The sequence below is a fragment of the Lolium rigidum genome, chromosome 2, assembly GCF_022539505.1.
Source record: "Lolium rigidum isolate FL_2022 chromosome 2, APGP_CSIRO_Lrig_0.1, whole genome shotgun sequence".
Lineage (NCBI taxonomy): Eukaryota > Viridiplantae > Streptophyta > Magnoliopsida > Poales > Poaceae > Lolium > Lolium rigidum.
Window position 1 is genome coordinate 106,720,656 of NC_061509.1, and position 21,788 is coordinate 106,742,443.

Consider the following 21,788-nt stretch of genomic DNA (forward strand, 5'->3'; position numbering starts at 1 on the left):
TAGGACCCATTATATGTGACCCACATGGCAGTCAGCTAAAGTCGGGGAATTGCAGGCATTTCAACTTCAAAGGATGAGGAGTGGAGCCCATACTAGATATTTAATTATATTATACAAATCGACAACCCTGTCTACCAAATCGGCAACCCTGTCTACCAGGGTCTGGGATTCAGTAACTGGTTTGCAGCCAGTCACGCCGTAAGTGGATCTCCTATCCAATCACCACTCTAGTAGTACTACTTGCTATACTGCTGCAGGACACGAGCGCATCCACCTGAGCGTCCACCTACACGTCCTCGCCATGGCCGAGCTCCACCTGCGCGCCCTCGCCATGGTCGAGCTCCACCTGCTCTGCCCGGACGACGACCACCGCCTCCTCACCTTCACACACGAGGCCCTTAGGCCCTCCACAACGTTGTGAAATTTCGGTGCCCAAAGGATTTGAGGCTTTGATAGCCGGTGCCCACACGCTGTGTGGCCGGTGCCCCAACGAAAATTTCAAGGCATCAGAGCACGTAGAGTAATCGCTGCCCAACTCCTCAAGCCAGTAAAATAATACTACCTCTGTCCATAAATAGACGTCTGAGATTTGTCTAAATCTGGATGTATCTAGACGCTATTTAGTGTCTAGATACATCCCGATTTAGACAAACCTGAGGCATCTATTTATAGACGGAGGGAGTATTATCTCTTAGCTTTCAGCAGCAAATTCCTTCTCTCTCTTTCCTTTCTACACAATAGTTCTGTGTACTTGTTTACCACTGTGAGATAGGATGATCTTGTATCTCCACTACTATGTGCAATTTAAATGTTTGCAACTTAAATGTCCAGTCTCATGAGTCTCTCTCGATTACTGGTTTGCAGCGAACTCATATTTTTGTACTTATGTTTCAGCAAGAAATGGAGCCAGGGATAAAGAAAATGCAAGCAGAGCTAATGGCCCAAGTAAAAGAGAGTGGATCGTGATCATTGTTTGGTTGCTTGTTGTACACACTTATCATGAATCATGGTACACCTGGTTTGTAACGGCAGATTGTTAGTGATTTTAGTTATTGGTAGGCTGTTTTAATGTGCTTGAGAGCTGTGAGCCGTCGAGAGGCTTAATTTTATGATTTTGCTGAGAATTTCTATGTTTACCAAGCAAGTTTAGTAATGGGCTGGGAATTTTTCCGAGGATTGATGGATGCTTAATTTTACTCCATCATCGATAAGTAGAGTTGGTGCATGACTTGTTGATCTATTGGCTAGAGCTGGCATGAGTAAGAGCTAGTGCATGGCTTCTCGATCGATTTTCTAGAGCAAAGCTGGCGGGAGTAAGACTAGCCACAATGGGAGTATCATAAGTAGTATCATGCATGCCATGTTGGCAAAAATCTGATGTAGCATAGCAATTAATGAGATGAGAGATGAGAGTGGTATCATAATATGATACCGTATCATAGCACGTAAAACTAGAAAATTTTAATGGCAAACACATCATGTACACACATTTGCATTGAGATTCTATAAAACATTAAATATAATGATACTATGATACTATCATATGATACTATGCATTGTGGGGTTAATATCATAAACTAGTATCATATGCATGATACTAGTGTATGATACTTCCCATTGTGACTAGTCTAAGCGAGCAAGCAACCAGCCGCGTATCATGGCAGTATTATACGGACTAGCTGCATCGGACTGAGCTGACGGCTGTGCAAAGCTGGCGGGAGTAAACGGGCAAGCGGCCGGCCGCGTCTCGTGGCGGTATTATATAGACTAGTTGCGTCGGACCGTTTATGATACTTCCCATTGTGACTAGTCTAAGCGAGCAAGCAACCAGCCGCGTATCATGGCAGTATTATACGGACTAGCTGCATCGGACTGAGCTGACGGCTGTGCAAAGCTGGCGGGAGTAAACGGGCAAGCGGCCGGCCGCGTCTCGTGGCGGTATTATATAGACTAGTTGCGTCGGACCGTTTCGTTTAAACGGCAAGAAGCGGTACTTGGTGGAGCACCCCGCTAACTTGTCCATTTAGGTTCTCAAAAAAAAAAAAAAAAAAAAAACTTGTCCATTTAGAGCATCTCCAGCCGCGTCCCCCAAAGCGTCTCCCAAAGGGATTTGGGGCGCGTCGGACAAAAAATGCATTTCAGTCGCGTCCCTCAAAGCCTATTTTTATCCGGCGCCCCCCGATACGTGTCCGGCGCCCCGAGCTCGTCCCCGTTCCACAGGAGACGCACCAGGCACATCGGACACAACGAAAAGCGAGGCGAACGGACGCGGGCCCGACGCGTCAGCGGCTCGGAAGCCTAAAACCCCGTCGCCTACCTTTGGTCAAGCGACGTTAATGGCGTTCCTGTTTTCCCAGGCGACGCAGGGACGCGTCTCGTCGTGCATGGTCGCGTGGCCGTCCGCGCCGGCGTTATTGCGTGCAACCACCTGCTGCCGCCGCTGTTTAAAGACGCCCTGCAGTTCTCACCGCTCACAAACCTTCTCGTCGCCGCCGCCTCCCCCCTCCCAGATCTTCTCCTCGCCGCTCCAAAAATGTCGAGCTCGTCCTCCCGCAAGATCGCCGCGGCGAATGGCTTCGGCCGCGGCAGCCTCACCGTGCCGGAGGCGTGGGCGCTGTACAACGCCCGATATCCAGTCCCGCCGGACATGCGGCTGCCAAGCAGCGACGGCTGGAAGATGGCCGTGAACGGCATTAGCGTTCCGCCGCCGCCGAAGCCGCGCACGGACCAATGGAGGGACGCCATCAAGGCCCGTCGGGCTCAACTCACCGCCGAGGAGCGGTTGGATCCGACGTGGGCGGCCAACAACAACGACGCCTGGTGGACGACGTACTTCAAGGCGAAGTACGACATCGAGATGCACAACACCGACGGGCTCGTCGACGGCCCCAACAGCTGGAACAAGGACGACCGCGCCCTGTTCTGGGGCGTTCCGGGGCGCACCCTCGAGAACGTCATCCGCGGCATCCGCAACGGCGCTCCAAGGTTGGAGATGCCGTCGTCAGCGCCGTCGTCTCCTCAATGGCAGCCGAGGAGGACGACGTACTCGTCCTCCTCGCACTCTTCTTCCTCAGGACCGGCGCGATCGACGCCGTCCTCGTCGTACAGGTCGGCGCCCTACACCGTCCCCAAACGGGAGGTGAAGGAGGAGCCGGCGACGCCTGTCAACACGAGGCGTGGCGGCAGCGGCAGCCGGCGGCAGCAAGGGAGGCGCGGCGGCGCCCTCTGATACGTCTCCGATGTATCGATAATTTCTTATGTTCTATGCCATATTATTTATGATACCTACATGTTTTATGCACACTTTATGTCATATTCGTGCATTTTCTGGAACTAACCTATTAACAAGATGCCGAAGTGCCGCTTCTGTTTTCTACTGTTTTTGGTTTCAAAAATCCTAGTAACGAAATATTCTCGGAATCGGACGAAATCAAGACCCGGGTTCCTATTTTCACCGGAAGCATCCAGAACACCCGAGAGCCGCGAGAGGGGCCCCGTGGGCCCCGGATGATAGGGTGGCGCGGCCCGGGCCCTGGCCGCGCCAGCCTATGGTGCCGCCGCCTCTTCGACCCTCTGACGCTGCCCTTCCGCCTATTTAAAGCCTCCGTCGAGAAAACCCTGATGCGAAAAACCACGATACGGAAAACCTTCCAGAGCCGCCGCCATCGCGAAGCCAAGATCTGGGGGACAGGAGTCTCTGTTCCGGCACGCTGCCGGAGCGGGGAAGTGCCCCCGAAGGCTTCTCCATCGACACCGCTGCCATCTCCACCGCCATCTTCATCACCGCTGCTGCTCCCATGAGGAGGGAGTAGTTCTCCCTCGAGGCTCGGGGATGTACCGGTAGCTATGTGGTTCATCTCTCTCCTATATGCTTCAATACAATAATCTCATGAGCTGCCTTACATGATTGAGATTCATATGATGATGCTTGTAATCTAGATGTCACTATGCTAGTCAAGAGAGTTTTACTTATGTGATCTCCGGAGACTCCTTGTCCCACGTGTGTAAAGGTGACAGTGTGTGCACCGTGTGGGTCTCTTAGGCTATATTTCACGTAATACTTACTCACTCGTTATGAATGGCGTAGTGAAGTGCTTATTTATATCTCTTTATGATTGCAATGTGTTTTGTATCACAATTTATCTATGTGCTACTCTAGTGATGTTATTAAAGTAGTTTATTCCTCCCGCACGGTGTAATGGTGACAAGTGTGTGCATCCGTGTTAGTACTTGGCATATGCTATGATCATGATCTCTTGTAGATTGTGGAGTTAATTATCATTATGATAGTATTTATGTGATCTATTCCTCCTACATAGTGTGAAGGTGACAGTGTGCATGCTGTGTTAGTACTTGGTTTAGTCGAATTGATCTTTTTTGCACTCTAAGGTTATTTAAATATGAACATTAAATTGTGGAGCTTGTTAACTCCGGCATTGAGGGTTCGTGTAATCCTACGCAATGTGTTCATCATCCAACAAGAGTGTAGAGTATGCATTTATCTATTCTGTTATGTGATCAATGTTGAGAGTGTCCACTAGTGAAAGTCTAATCCCTAGGCCTTGTTCCTAAATATCGCTATCGCTGCTTGTTTACTCGTTTTATCGCGTTACTACTGCTGCGTTACTACTGCTTGTTTACTCGTCCCGGGCAAAGCACTTTTCTCGGTGCCGTTGCTACTGCTCATATATATTCATACCACCTGTATTTCACTATCTCTTCGCCGAACTAGTACACCTATTAGGTGTGTTGGGGACACAAGAGACTTCTTGCTTTGTGGTTGCAGGGTTGCATGAGAGGGATATCTTTGACCTCTTCCTCCCTGAGTTCGATAAACCTTGGGTGATCCACTTAAGGGAAACTTACTGCTGTTCTACAAACCTCTGCTTTTGGAGGCCCAACACTGTCTACAAGAATAGAAGCTCCCGTAGACATCAAGCACTCTTCTGGCGCCGTTGCCGGGGAGGAAAGGTAAAAAGGCACTCATACTCCGGTCCCGGTAACGAGTACTTTTCTCGGCGCCATTGTGTTTGTGCTCGAAGCTATTTCCTTTAGATCCTGCAATTGCATCTTTTTGTTTCTTGTTTACACTAGTTTGGCATAATGGACAACAATGAGCTTCTTATTCTATTTCCTGATTTAAAACATGGATTGTTTGATGCGAAAATTAAAAAACCTATGGAATCTTATTTGCATGCTCGGTAGTAATATTAGTATGAACGCTTTGAACACCATTGTTGATAATAATACAGAAAGTTCTAAGCTTGGGGAAGCTGGTTTTCATGATCTTTTTAGTCCCCCAAGCATTGAGGAGAAAATTTACTTTGATGATGCTATTCCTCCTATATTTGATGATAAGAATAATAATGATAGCTACTTTGTTGAATTTGCTCCCACTACAACTAATAAAATTGATTATGCCTATGTGGAGAGTAATAATTTTATGCATGAGACTCATGATAAGAATGCTTTATGTGATAGTTATATTGTTGAGTTTGCTCATGTTGCTACTGAAAGTTATTATGAGAGAGGAAAATATGGTTGTAGAAATTTTCATGTTACTAAAATGCATCTCTATGTGCTGAAATTTTTGAAGCTACACTTGTTTTATCTTCCTATGCTTGTTACTTTGCTATTCATGAACTTGTTTATTTACAAGATTCCTATGCATAGGAAGCATGTTAGACTTAAATGTGTTTCGAATTTGCTTCTTGATGCTCTCTTTTGCTTCAAATACTATTTCTTGCGAGTGCATCATTAAAACTGCTGAGCCCATCTTAATGGCTATGAAGAAAGAACTTCTTGGGAGATAATCCATGTGTTATTTTGCTACAGTACTTTGTTTTATATTTGTGTCTTGGAAGTTGTTTACTACTGTAGCAACCTCTCCTTATCTTAGTTTTGTGTTTTGTTGTGCCAAGTAAAGTCTTTGATAGTAAAGTAAGTACTAGATTTGGATTACTGCGCAGTTCCAGATTTCTTTGCTGTCACGAATCTGGGTCTACCTCCCTGTAGGTAGCTCAGAAAATTAAGCCAATTTACGTGCATGATCCCCAGATATGTACGCAACTTTCATTCAATTTGAGCATTTTCATTTGAGCAAGTCTGGTGGCCTAATAAAATCCATCTTTACGGACTGTTCTGTTTTGACAGATTCTGCCTTTTATTTCGCATTGCCTCTTTTGCTATGTTGGATGAATTTCTTTGATCCATTAATCTCCAGTAGCTTTATGCAATGTACAGAAGTGTTAAGAATGATTATGTCACCTCTGAACATGTTAATTTTTATTGTGCACTAACCCTCTAATGAGTTGTTTCGAGTTTGGTGTGGAGGAAGTTTTCAAGGGTCAAGAGAGGAGGATGATATACTATGATCAAGAAGAGTGAAGAGTCTAAGCTTGGGGATGCCCCCGTGGTTCACCCCTGCATATTTCAAGAAGACTCAAGCTGTCTAAGCTTGGGGATGCCCAAGGCATCCCCTTCTTCATCGACAAATTATCAGGTTTCTTCTCTTGAAACTATATTTTTATTCGGTCACATCTTATGTACTTTACTTGGAGCGTCTTTGTGCTTTTATTCTTGTTTTTTGTTTTGTTTGAATAAAATGGATCCTAGCATTCACTTTGTGGGAGAGAGACACGCTCCGCTGTAGCATATGGACAAGTATGTCCTTAGGCTCGATCTACTCATAGTATTCATGGCGAAGTTTCATCTTCGTTAAATTGTTATATGGTTGGAATTGGAAAATGCTACATGTAGTAACTCTAAAATGTCTTGGATAATTTGATACTTGGCAATTGTTGTGCTCATGTTTAAGATCTTGCATCATATACTTTGCACCCATTAATGAAGAAACACTTAGAGCTTGCTAATTTGGTTTGCATATTTGGTTTCTCTAGAGTCTAGATAACATCTAGTATTGAGTTTTGAACAACAAGGAAGACGGTATGGAGTCTTATAATGTTTACAATATGTCTTTTATGTGAGTTTTGCTGTACCATTCATCCTTGTGTTTGTTTCAAATAACCTTGCTAGCCTAAACCTTGTATCGAGAGGGAATACTTCTCATGCATCCAAAATACTTGAGCCAACCACTATGCCATTTGTGTCCACCATACCTACCTACTACATGGTATTTATCCGCCATTCCAAAGTAAATTGCTTGAGTGCTACCTTTAAAAATTCCATCATTCACCTTTACAATATATAGCTCATGGGACAAATAGCTTAAAAACTATTGTGGTATTGAATATGTACTTATGCACTTTATCTCTTATTAAGTTGCTTGTTGTGCGATAACCATGTTTCTGGGACGCCATCAACTATTCTTTGTTGAATATCATGTGAGTTGCTATGCATGTCCGTCTTGTCCGAAGTAAGAGAGATCTACCACGTTAATGGTTGGAGCATGCATATTGTTAGAGAAGAACATTGGGCCGCTAACTAAAGCCATGATTCATGGTGGAAGTTTCAGTTTTGGACATATATCCTCAATCTCATATGAGAATAATAATTGTTGTCACATGCTTATGCATTAAAGAGGAGTCCATTATCTCGTTGTCCATGTTGTCCCGGTATGGATGTCTAAGTTGAGAATAATCAAAAGCGAGAAATCCAAAATGCGAGCTTTCTCCTTAGACCTTTGTACAGAGCGGCATGGAGGTACCCCATTGTGACACTTGGTTAAAACATGTGCATTGCAAAGATCCGGTAGTCCAAGCTAATTAGGACAAGGTGCGGGCACTATTAGTATACTATGCATGAGACTTGCAACTTGTAAGATATAACTTTACATAACTCATATGCTTTATTACTACCGTTGACAAAAAAAATTCATGTTTTCAAAATAAAAGCTCTAGCACAAATATAGCAATCGATGCTTTCCTCTTTGAAGGACCATTCTCTTTACTTTTATGTTGAGTCAGTTCACCTATTTCTCTCCACCTCAAGAAGCAAACACTTGTGTGAACTGTGCATTGATTCCTACATACTTGCATATTGTACTCGTTATATTACTCTATGTTGACAATTATCCATGAGATATACATGTTACAAGTTGAAAGCAACCGCTGAAACTTAATCTTCCTTTGTGTTGCTTCAATACCTTTACTTTGATTTATTGCTTTATGAGTTAACTCTTATGCAAGACTTATTGATGCTTGTCTTAAAGTACTATTCATGAAAAGTCTTTGCTTTATGGTTCACTTGTTTACTCATGTCATTACCATTGTTTTGATCGCTGCATCCACTACATATGTTTACAAATAGTATGATCAAGGTTATGATGGCATGTCACTTCGAAATTATCTTTGTTATCGTTTTACTCGCTCGGGACGAGCAGTAACTAAGCTTGGGGATGCTTGATACGTCTCCGACGTATCGATAATTTCTTATGTTCTATGCCATATTATTGATGATACCTACATGTTTTATGCACACTTTATGTCATATTCGTGCATTTTCCGGAACTAACCTATTAACAAGATGCCGAAGTGCCGCTTCTCGTTTTCTCGCTGTTTTTGGTTTCAAAAATCCTAGTAACGAAATATTCTCGAATCGGACGAAATCAAGACCCAGTGTTCCTATTTTCACCGGAAGCATCCGGAACACCCGAGAGCCGCCGGAGGGGCCCCGCGGGCCCCGGATGATAGGGTGGCGCGGCCCGGGCCCCGGCCGCGCCGCCCTATGGTGCCGCCGCCTCTTCGACCCTCCGACGCTGCCCTTCCGCCTATTTAAAGCCTCCGTCGAGAAAACCCCGATGCGAAAAACCACGATACGGAAAACCTTCCGGAGCCGCCGCCATCGCGAAGCCAAGATCTGGGGGACAGGAGTCTCTGTTCCGGCACCCTGCCGGAGCGGGGAAGTGCCCCCGGAAAGCTTCTCCATCGACACCGCTGCCATCTCCACCGCCATCTTCATCACCGCTGCTGCTCCCATGAGGAGGGAGTAGTTCTCCCTCGAGGCTCGGGGCTGTACCGGTAGCTATGTGGTTCATCTCTCTCCTATGTGCTTCAATACAATAATCTCATGAGCTGCCTTACATGATTGAGATTCATATGATGATGCTTGTAATCTAGATGTCACTATGCTAGTCAAGAGAGTTTTACTTATGTGATCTCCGGAGACTCCTTGTCCCACGTGTGTAAAGGTGACAAGTGTGTGCACCGTGTGGGTCTCTTAGGCTATATTTCACGTAATACTTACTCACCGTTATGAATGGCGTAGTGAAGTGCTTATTTATATCTCTTTATGATTGCAATGTGTTTTGTATCACAATTTATCTATGTGCTACTCTAGTGATGTTATTAAAGTAGTTTATTCCTCCCGCACGGTGTAATGGTGACAGTGTGTGCATCCGTGTTAGTACTTGGCATATGCTATGATCATGATCTCTTGTAGATTGTGGAGTTAATTATCATTATGATAGTATTGATGTGATCTATTCCTCCTACATAGTGTGAAGGTGACAAGTGTGCATGCTGTGTTAGTACTTGGTTTAGTCGAATTGATCTTTCTTGCACTCTAAGGTTATTTAAATATGAACATTGAATTGTGGAGCTTGTTAACTCCGGCATTGAGGGTTCGTGTAATCCTACGCAATGTGTTCATCATCCAACAAGAGTGTAGAGTATGCATTTATCTATTCTGTTATGTGATCAATATTGAGAGTGTCCACTAGTGAAAGTCTAATCCCTAAGCCTTGTTCCTAAATACTGCTCACTGTTTTACTGCGTTACTACTGCTGCGTTACTACTGCTTGTTTACTGTTCTGGGCAAAGCACTTTTCTGGTGCCGTTGCTACTGCTCATATATATTCATACCACCTGTATTTCACTATCTTTTCGCCGAACTAGTACACCTATTAGGTGTGTTGGGGACACAAGAGACTTCTTGCTTTGTGGTTGCAGTGGTTGCATGAGAGGGATATCTTTGACCTCTTCCTCCCTGAGTTCGATAAACCTTGGGTGATCCACTTAAGGGAAACTTGCTGCTGTTCTACAAACCTCTGCTCTTGGAGGCCCAACACTGTCTACAAGAATAGAAGCTCCCGTAGACATCACCCTCCTCATCCCGAAGCCGGAGGTGAAGGAGGAGCCGGAGGAACGGTCGCAGGCGGCGCTGCTGGCGGAGTACGAGCGGCAGCAGCGGCTCATCGCCAGCAGCGACGACCCCGAGGACCGCCGAGTCCGCGGGCGGCGTTCTTGGCGTCCATGAACGACAAGGACGCCCGGATGGGCGACCTCGACGCGGCGATCGCCTTGTCCATCCGCGACTCCGGCAAGCCGCCGGTGGACCTCACCGACGACGGCGAGGCGGGACCAAGCGGCTTGGTGAAGGACGAGCCCGTCGACGAGCGCGTCAAGCAGGAGGTCGTCACCGACGAGATGTACAACTTCCAGCAGTACTACGACGCCTCCGGCCGCCGCAAGTGGTTCTAGATTAGGTTTAGTTTAAATTTAGTCAAATTTCGTTCGAATCTATGTAAGTTTGGATGAATCTTAGTCGAATCTCGTTAAGTTTAAAATTTTCGAAATTTTGTTTGGGGGACGCGACTGGGGAGCGACGTCCACCAAACACGGCACGAACGAAACACGTCCCACAAACGCTCAATCCGGCGCGTTTTAGAGACGCTTTGGGGGACGCGGCTGGAGATGCTCTTACACGCATACATGCACTCAATCTTGCCTGGGTCGCCATGCTCGTGGTTGGTTCGCCATGTTCTGGCAGCCTCGCGCCCCTCTCTCGTGCCGTGGACCTGTCTGGCGGGTTAGATTCGAGCTAGTGGTAGTCCCCGTCGAAATCAACCGATGGCGCACCTGGGTCAGTTTTCCCGTGATGTGCTGACAGGTGATGGAGGGAGCGCCCTGCCGCGCGCGGTTTCGACTGGTGATTGTCGAGTTCAATCTAGGCTACCAAACGAACGCGTAGATTAGATGTCTCCGGCAGCCTGCACGTGCATGCACCCAATCCCAGTCAGCAAGCGGGGCCCGCGAAAGAGACCGGCCAAACGCTCACGACCGTTCTTTGAAGATGCTTGTTGCGCAGCTGATAGACACCCGTCCAGCCGTCCTTTGCCCACACAGGGGCCGAATCCAGCGACAGAAAACCCCCGCCGGCACAGCTAGAGTATGGGCGCCTCCTAGCTAGGGTTTTCCTCCGCCGCCACTCGTCTACACCTCGTCGGCGAGGAGCTCCTTCCCCGCCCCTCTCCACCTCGTCCGCCAAACAAGTCCACCGACGCAGCTCCAGACCGTGACCCTCTCCGCCGCTCCTCTTCTCCGTCCGCGACCGGCAGATCGGAGCGGCGACTGCACCAACTTTTCCCCGACCGCCGTCCTCGCGTCCCATCATGTGAGGTGCCGTGCTGCTTGCTATGGTTTAAACAAACAGTTTTCTTCATCTTCCATCCTTTTGCCCCAATGCACCCACTTCGTCCTTCTAGTTACATATGCCTTGTTTCAGGAGGCATTTCATGTTTTTGAATTATTTCAGGAGGCATTTCAGAATGTCATTGGGCAGGCAGTGTCAAGCTTCTATCTTGTTGAACGGTACGAGAAAAACCTTGCGTTACTGCCAACAATTATTTGTACAACTAATTCCTTCTAAACATGCTTGGTTCTTATTGTTTGATCATGTTTCTTTCTGTTTTTTTTGGGAGGGGTACATGCGTGGAAACCCTGTCATAGTTGTATACCTTAGTTGACTTTGTTCTTGCCTCTTAAAATAAGGGAGACCTCTCCAGGTAGGTAGATCTGCCCATGATTGGCATTAACTTCTATGGTTGAGTTTGTTTTGCATCTTAAAAGAAGACCCCGAGAACCAAGGTGCTTAAACACCTCTCCAGGTAGGCCTGCCCAAGTTTTGCAAACTTTGCTTCACTGGGTGTTTTCTCCATTCAGTGTCCCACTTGATTTCTTGATGTGTAGTAGCCTACTGCCTTCCCTATGGCTGGCCTTCTCAAGACTAAAACCCTGCTTATTTACATTTATTTTTTGGACATACGTGACAACTATGAGCCAACCTGTTATGTGGGCAGGTCAGGACCATAGGAGCAGCTGGACCTAGCTGGCTTCAGTTAGGAAATATCCATGAGCTAGGATTTCTATCGTCTAAATCAGGGAATTCTTATTTAAATTGGAATATTAAGATATGGTTTGTTAGGGTAGTGACTTCAGGGATTGGAATGTACCTAAAGTCCTGGCTCTTGATAGGACTCCATTGAGATCAGCGATCCATGTGCCGGAATCTTAATTTACTCTTTTTTCCTTCTCGTTCTTGTTTTGGCTTATCTTTATTTCTGCTGGGTTTCATATCTAGCCTACCCCAACTTGAAAAAAAGGCTTTGATGTTGTTGTTGTTGTTGGTTTGTTAGGGTACTAGAGGTAGGTTTCTTGTATATCAAGTTGAGTCTCCCCTGTAAAAGGGACCACTTGTACTCGTTATGAGGAGTGAAGAAATAAATCACTCTAGTTAGTATCCCCTCTCCTTCCGCCCTGCCCTTTTGAGGTGTGGCTACCTTCATGGAGCTGTCGTTTCTCTTGGGTAAAGGGCAACTTCGTACAGGCCCTAGTGCCATTATCCCATCTGTCGTGAACCAAGTTCATGACACCACCCCCCCCCCCCCTCCAAACACTCAGACATACACACATTTTTTCCATGGTCCACGACTGCTGCTGTATAGAACCTACCATCACTGGCACTACTTGCAAGGTGCAGAGCCCCAAGTTTCAGAGCATGCTTGGTTGGAAGCGAAAAAATTGGCTTAGCCAACACTTTGGCATGCCACAATTGGTAACCCCAAGCTTGTCAAAAATTTGCAAGTTAAGTTGGTTGCCAACCAAGCTTTGTCACCAAACCAAGCAGCCCCTTATTGTTCTTACTTCAGGCAGTTAATGCTTAGTCATGGCCCTCCACCACTAGGTAGCAATAGCACCCACCCACTATTCTTAGCTGATGGTGATACAAATGCTTCTAGCTGTAAGAGATGTTCCCCTCGGGGCTCGAGCCTCCACACACACTTGATTCAGGGCTGTTCAAATTCATCAGAAGGCCCTCGTGTGAAATCAGTACAATAGGGCAATGCATACATTGAAAAAAGAATCAAGAAAATGGACCCTTAATTAACCTTATTTAAGCTGTTGGTTATATTTGCTCCCTTTCCATGCGATCTTTTGGCAGCCATATTGGCCCATACAAGTGGTGGATCTAGGATTTGACCAATGTGGGGGCCATGCCATGTTTTTTTTTTGAAACAGGGGCAAACGCTTTGCCCCAATCTATTAATTAAGAAGAAGAGAATTGCCCAGTTAATTAATGGAAAACCGGGCGAAAACTGTCACATCAAAACCACATTACTCCTGGAGCATGAAACTCACTAACCCTCTAGGCTGGAGCATGAAACTCACTAACCCTCTAGGCTGACCAGCACACTCTCCCAAGCTACTGCAACCACAAACTCTTTGGACAGTGGACACATCACCACAATGCAAAGGAAACACCACAGAAAAGACAAGAACAAAGACCTCAGACACATTTCAACCCCAAAAGTTGAGAAACTATCCATCAAGCAGCCGCTTGCGCCTTTCCTATTGACGATGTCATGTGACGCTCACACGCGCCACACATCGCACAACCCCGCCTTCCATCTGCCTGCCAACGCTGCGTGTGTACGAGTGCTGGCCAACACGCATTGGCACAGTGGCACAAGCGAACACACGCTGCCGCAGCATAGCACATCACCTAGCCGCAGAGCTCTCTTTATTCAGAGTTTCAGATGTTATATGTGCTAGAGTTAGGTTAGTGTTAGTGGAGATACAAATGCTTCTAGCTGCAGAGCTGTCTTTATTCAGAGCTTCAGATGTTAGTGGAGATGACCAAATGAGCTTGAGGTAGGCTTTCCTGAATGTAGACCTCTCAAAATGAGCATAATGCATATACAGTAAAAGAAAGTTTGCTAATTGTTTGCGGGGGCCATGGCCCCATGCAACCTTGGGAAAATGGAGACAATATAGCTATGCGCCCTACTATATGTACACAGACGCCCCTACGGTTTCCTGGCCCTGTGCCATTGCACTTGTTGCCCTGGCCTGGAGCTGGCCCCTTGGTTACCAGTGCTGATGGGACCACTATCTGCACTATTACCTCCGTTTCGATGAATAAGGTGCACACGTATTTTAAGATAAACTTTGATCAAAAAAATTGAGCAACAAAATGTTGGTTATGTTGTACGTAATTAGTATCGTTGGATTCGTATTGAAAAACCCTTTCTAATGATGATAATTAATGTCAATCTTTCTATATTTTGAATAATTCTTAGTTAAAGAAAAAACACGCAAAACAAGGATGCCTTATTCATTGAAATGGAGGGAGTACATGCAAGGCAGGGGCGGACCTAGGATAAATTTTTAGAGGGGGCAAACATATGATAAGTGATGCAAATATCATTTCTAAGTGGGGGCAAACAAGCCTTTAGCTTAACATATTACAAGGTTTCAGAAAATTGAGTGGGGGCAGCTGCCTCCCTTGGCTATAGGCTGGATCCGCCCATGATGCAAGGTACAGTTGAACCTCAAGTTTTTGTTTCCTCTTTGCTAGTTGAGAAACTTTGCGTTCCTAAATTGCAGGCAAGTCCACTATTACATTCACAAGGAAAGGTCATCGTAGCTAGCCGAGGATGTCAGGGGGGCAAAAGAGAAAATATGAATGTTTGGTGGGAGGGAAATGACTCCCTGACTTACACATAGCTCCGCCACTGCTAATCACTGCCGTGGAAAGCATGAGCATCAAGCTCCCCAAGAGTGCAGTGGTGGAGCTAGCGGGGGATGTCAGCAGGCGCAAACGAGAAAATATGAATGCTTGGGAAGGAAACGCCCAGGCCCCCTGACTTGTACATAGCTCTGGCACTGCTCATCACTGCCGTGACCAGCATGAACATCAAGCTCTCCAAGAGTACAGTGGTGGAAACAGCTGAGGAGGTCAGCGGGTGCAGAAGAGAAAATATGAATGTTTGGGGAGGAAACGATTCCCCCTGACTTGCACATAGCTCTGCCACTGCTCGCATGAGAATCAAGCTCTTCCAAGATATTGGCCATGCACCAAGCTCCAGAGATACAGCTGCTGGATGCATCCATGATATTGGCCCAATCTTGGAACAAGTGGAACAATAGATGCCATGCACCAATCATCAGAGATGACAGCTGCTGGATGCGTCCATGCTATTGGCCCAATCTTGGAACAAGAGATGTAATTAAATTGTACTCGCCCACTATGTGATGTAATTATTATTTTTATGCCTAACTCATTCATAGCGAGTCCATACATGATGTTTGCCCATTCTTGGCATACAACAAGATATGTAATTAACCCAACTCCAGTAGGGGTAGAGGAGCTATGTGATCTGCCCATGATTGGGCTGCCAGTGTACTTAGAGCATCTCCAATAGGTGCCTAAAACAGCCGCGCTAAGACAAATATACAGTGGGTGTGGGAGTGGACGAAAGTAGTGCTTCACCATACGCGCTAACACTATTCTCAGTTCACTGATAACCATAGATCAACTAGAGCAACTAAAATAGAGTAAAAAGCGAATATATTACAAATACGATAACTAGTGCAAGAAACTGAAATACGATAAACTAATCTAGTAGTTTGGCGTTGGAGCCTCACGAACGTGGTGGATGAAAATAGATCCGTCCACCGGGAATCATTATCGTCGATAGTGATCGGGCCTTTCATCTGCGCTAGGATGAACGCCTTGCGCGTTCACTTCGCTTCCTTCACGGCGTTGCGCTTCGCACGCTGTTGTACGAAGAACTCATTTTCACCGATGACGTCTTGCAGGAAGTTCTCGTGCCATGCCACCATGGTGCGCTTGTCGGCCTTGGCTATGGTGAGCCAGCACTGGTGGTGGCGCTCCCTCTCCTCGTCGGTGACAAGGCGCGGTGGGGGCGCCAACATCTTTGCTTGGGCGGCGGAGTTCACGTCGTGGAAGTTCATGTTGCGTCGCAGACGGCTGAGCCGCCGCCACCGCGTCGTAGACGCGCGGGGCCTTGTGCGCGCTCTCGAAGGTGTCGAGGGTGATGCGGTCGCTGGAGGCGCGGATCTCGGCGTAGAAGTTTCCCACCGGTCGGAGGCGCACACCACCGAAGGAGTTGCGGCCCGGAGGCATGTCGACGTGGTGTGGGAAGATTTGGAGCGGCGCGCTTCGGCGGTGGAGCGGTGGGGAAGAAGAAGAGGAGATGTTTCAGTGACGGTTGGGGCACGTGGTTTGCCAATTTTTATAGCGCGCCAGAGGTGGCGCGGGAGATTGACGCGTACGGCTAAAAATATCCGTGCACGCGTCTGCTGAAACTGCTCGCGTGCTAGAATAATGATTTTTACCGCGCCTGAGGGTTTTTTGGACGCGTGTTGGAGATGCTCTTTCACTACATCACTACTGTGGCGAGGAAGGCAGCAGATGCAAAGTATGCCAATAGGGAAAAAGACCTTGGTGAACATGGTTGCAGATACATGCTATGCGCAAAGGGTGGTGCCCCATGACTTCACATAGCTCCGTCACTGGTTGTAGCCCTATACGCATATTAGTCGTAAATTCTAACAAATAATTAAAGTAAAGTGCGGAATAGTATCACATGAATTGTTGTAGCAAATGAGAATGAATACAACACTGATTATTACAAGATCAAATATTTCATTAATAAGCAATACACATTAAAAAAAAAAGCAAATGGTGTCCTATGGGGTAGCAGCTTGTTAAAGTTAATCCAGAGGCAAACGAGAGACAAACAAATGATCTGAAACTTGTATTCTATTGTTTGTGGGTAAAGCCCCATTTATACAAGGATTGGTATCTGTTGGAGGCATCCATTACATGAAAATGTGTCTCTTGCAGCGTGTTTGGCAAGAGTAGGGAAGGGGATTGGGAGTTTAACACGTGAATTCCCTTTCCACTTCCCTCCTTAATTCCCATTCCATCCAACCAATCAAGGGATTAAAAGTCACCGTACCATAAACTCCCATTCCCTCTCTCTAATTCCCACGAACCAAACAGGCTGTTGGAGATATTGGCTAGAGTTAGAGGGAGAGGTGTCTATTCGGCTACTAACAGGCACCTGTACAATGAGAAGGTGTCTGTATGGACATACACGTCCATACGGTACTTTGGGCATACTGCAACCGCCTGAGACGGCTCGATCTAATCCCAACAAATCTTAAGGCCTCCTTGGTTCCTAATGTTCTAAAAACGCCGGAACATGAAATATGTAGGATGTGCCATGAGTCTATAAGAAAAGTTGATAGGTTGCGTCATAAGAAAATTTTGCTATAAAACACCAATATTTTCTGGCATTGGCATTTGCTGCAGCACACCTCCTAATTCTGTCTTTTCCAATACTATTACTCCTTCCGATCCATATTAGTTGCCACTAATATAGATGTATCTAGATATATTTTAGTTTTAGGTACATCCATACTTGTGGCAAGTAATATGAATCCGAGGGAGTATAATTTTGTGACACATTTGTTCGAACACACTGGATGTCTCAAAATGGAAAATTTTGCACCATGCTATGACCAGTTTTGAAGATAAAGTGCAAAACTTCCCTTTTCGGCCATGCAATGTTTTTTTTGGAAAATGTGCCACAAAGTTATGATGACATCTGGCAAAGACACAATCAAGTGATGTGTTTTGGCAAATTCTAGAAAATAACGGTGTATGTAGTAAACTTTCTCCAGGAAAAACATATGAGATCTAGTTCAAAAGAAAATCATAGAAATGGAAAAAAACATAGGATTTTGATGTCATGCCTACTTTTAATCCTATGGGAAGATGAAGTGTGTTTAATTGTAGCAAAGAAATTTTCCATGAGGTATGATCTAATGTTTTTCTTCCTATAGGATTTGCACTACGAGATTTCTATAACATTATTTTCTATATGATATATTCCTATGAATCAAATAACTTGTGTAGAAATTTTTTCATAGGATTTAAATCCTACACAATTTCTATACAAATCCAGTGAATCAAATGAGCCATGAAGGAAAATTTCCATGATGTTGGACTCAATGGAAAATTTACTTTGGATTTACGTTGAAAGTAGACAACTCGTATGGTTTCTAATCATAAAACCAAAGCACAATATGATTTTTTTTTACGGAATAGAATCCTCCAAAATTTACTTACATTGAGTTGAGTATTCTAAGAAGATACGAATAGAAAAAACATGGGGTCGCAATTTCACATCCGTATGGATCCTACAATATTCTGGTTCTATATGATTGCGCAACAAGAAAATAATATATGATTCTTTCCAAGTTGTCAGACAGGATGTAGTTTATTTTATGAAATCTAGTACAAATGACTCTGAAGGAAAAAAACATTCTTCATTTTGTAATCGTACAAATCAAAGACTCCACAAAGAAAATTCTCCCAAGGATTAGAATCATATACAAAATCCTTCGAAATTCTTTTGAATCAAAGTGGTTTGAAATTGCATCAATATTCCTATTGTTCCTCAATGTAAACATAATTAGCTCTATACGAAAATCCCAAGGAATGTAAAATCCTCCAAATTTATGTGTAGTTTATTTGAAATAAAGAGGGTCTGTAAGGTAGGGGTCTCAAGTTTCAGATAGGTCGCGTGGGAACTTCGTTATGCTTGTATGTCATTACCTAAAACAGTGCAAAATCAGATATCACAGTGTTGCTTGGTGTTAATTTTGTAAAAACGATATTTGTTATTGATGTTGCATCGGGATAATTCAGTATTCGCAACTATTAAACTAAAATAGTTTAATGTTTATGGATAATAAAATGGAATTTTATTTGGTAAATTGTTATCAAGTATTAAGTTACATTGCATTTGATCAGATACAGTATGAACTTAACAAAATCTAAGAAGAGATGCCATAAGTCACCATTTTGTATTTGCTCTCAAGTGGAAGGTTGTCTTTTTTTGAAAGAACTATCATAATTTAATTTTCTTGTTAATGAATGCAAAGTTCAATTGTGCGTGCTTGTTGGTACAGAATGTGAGGGTAAGTTTTCTCGTTATAAGAAAAGTACACTAAATTAGATATATTGCTTATTTCATCCTCGAAAGAGATGCCTTGTACTCCCTCCGTCCCACCAAAGTTGTCTGAGATTTGCCAAAATTTAGATATATTTAGACACTATCTAGTATGTAGATACATCCAAATTTTGTCAAATCTCAGACAAGTTTCATGAGACAGAGGAAGTACTACTTCTTTTGGATGACTTTGTTTTACGTTATCAGGGGTTGTTCCTGATGGTCCTTTTCATACATATCATATTTCGAGTCCGGAATTTTTTTTATGGCATCATGTCATTGTATATAGGGTGTCCAGCGTGGCTCCACGTTAGTTCCGCAAAGATAAAATTTAGGCAAAGGTGTCCATAGATTCAAGGTAGAAATAACAAATGGTTTGAGAAAAATATATCCTGCATTCCGCCCGCATTGCAACCCTAGTTGGAAGGATGCATCAGCATTTTTTTTTTGACAATATTGCTTTTGCCTTTTCTTGTCACGGACATGTGGATGAGGGATTTACTTACTGAAACAAAATATATGGGGTCCATGGGCAAAACATAGCGGGTTGAATTTCTGAATGTTTACGATCACGGCTGCCGTTGTGGCGTTGCTATTACTCCCTCACATCTAGATATGAACCGGTAGAAAGATACCAGAAGAATTGGTCAGTAACGAAAGAAGTATTGGCAGTATTGTATGTTCTGTACGAATAATGTGACGCTGAATCCTAAGAAACTAAGTAGGGAATTCTATATTTGAGTTTGCCATCATAGTTTGGCAAACTGAGCCTCTAAATAGGTTTATCTTCTTTCTCTCATTGGGAATTACCTTCCTAAAGTGTCTTAATAGTACCCCACATGCTACTACGATTATATGATTATTATGAGCTATATACAATAATTGACTGGAGTCCATGATAGTTGTTTTTCTTCTTGACAGTTGGGATCGAAGGCATGAAAGTAGTATAGATACATGATTTCTATTGCTCATACTAGTCATGTGTGTACCTTCGCTTCTTTACTCATCAGATACAGATTTTGCTATTTTGAGTTTGCACATTAAAATGCATTGAAAGGAAAACTGATGAACAGAAAAATAAGCATCCTCGTCAATTAATTGCTACTTGACTCTTCCTATTAATAATTTAAGATCAGAGTGTTCTGTTCACTAATTTAGCACGATGATTTTGCAGGTACTGATTCTTCTCCAAGAATGGTTAGCAGGGGAGGGGTAGGCGCTGCAGGCCAATAGTGCAGGGACAGGTGATCTAGTTGTTTATACTTCTGAGAACGCTCTTGGTGCTGTTTGGGCAGAACTCACAAACAACAGAACACATAATGATGAGCAAACTGTGAAAAGTGCTTGACGAAACACTGTCCTCCATACACGTCTGTAAACACCATGGAACACACACACAAGAGCATGCTGAGATTGAACAATCAAATCGAGTAAATTTTTGTCTATCTATACCCTCTAAGTTGACAGCTAGGCGTAAGCAGAATCAAAACACCATGTCTCAAGCATACCAGAAAATTGGTTAGCATAACACTTACAAGCGATTTTGACAAATGGGCCCACCAACACATGCTACATTGTAAACTAACAACCTGAATTTGTTACTATGAGTAAAATGAGTTGCCTTTTAGTACTTTTGAAGATAAATTTTTATCACATGGCATCAGAATTCAGTGTTTTCCATTCATTTACATGCAGGTCTTTGGTGAATCAGGGCAGGCCAACACTAAATGTATAGAGGTGAGCAAGACCACCCTGCATGCATTCTGTAGTTCATGTTATCATCGCAGAAAGCATGCATGAATAGTCATACTGAAGGAACGAACAAACTTCTAAAATCCAGTCGGACAATGAAGTCACTCGGTTCTGAAATCAGAAACCAAGTTCTGGATCCAATAACAAGTAGCAGCTTGCCATTTGCTTCAATTCAGATCCATGCCATGTTTTACTGGCGATAATCTGCATTTTGTTCCAACTAAAGTTCTGAAATTTGTCAACTCTGACAGAAGAAAACAAAGTTGTGAATTTTGTAGATGTCCTTCTATATGTTGCGCTGTGCAAGAACCGGAACTTCCACAGTGAAACTAATTGCAGCACCATCGAAGTTTACCACGTCCAAGTCTAGGATTCTGCAGAATTAAGACCATTTAAGATCACAGAGCATCTATGAATGCATTATCTGAATATACACGCACATGCACAGACAACACAGGCATGGACCGATCTGAATTGCACCAGCAAATTCATAATAAGCTAGTTACAGCTATATTCTGCAGCAAACACACAATCTATGCATACAACACAGATTAACACAAGCACAGGCAGTTGCAATATTCAGGAGTACACAGCAACTTCATTCGCTACTTCCAACAATTGTGTAAAATGTCAGTTTAGCATGTTTCATTTACAGTCTTTAGATTACTTTTAACTTTTCAATTGGTGCTAACTTATACTTATATACTATTTTCAGGTCACGCTGTCGCAGCAATGAAGCCAGTACCTGTTGTGGCTGCTCTGGCCTTGGTCATTGCTGCTGTCACCTCCGCAAGCCCGAGCACCGGGTACTGGGCATTCAACTGCGGCGGTGGGAATTACAGCATGCCAAGCAAATACCTCCATAGCCTTGAAGAAATGGCTGCAGTGCTTCCGGGGGCAGCCTCCTCCTCCCCGTCCTTATCTCACACGGAATTCGTTGGCTCCAACAAGGAGGACACAGTACATGCTC

The 21,788-nt window shown here is 44.4% G+C and overlaps 1 protein-coding gene across 1 annotated transcript; it reads left to right on the forward strand.

Moving 5' to 3' along the window:
- Positions 1 to 301: 301 nt before the first annotated feature.
- LOC124690010 lies at positions 302 to 15,493 on the forward strand. The gene is made up of 4 exons (XM_047223457.1): positions 302 to 394; positions 11,149 to 11,357; positions 11,494 to 11,549; positions 14,625 to 15,493. The coding sequence occupies exons 1-4, from the start codon at positions 302 to 304 to the stop codon at positions 14,666 to 14,668; spliced, it is 402 nt and encodes a 133-aa protein (XP_047079413.1). The 3' UTR covers positions 14,669 to 15,493.
- The last annotated feature ends 6,295 nt before the right edge of the window (positions 15,494 to 21,788 follow it).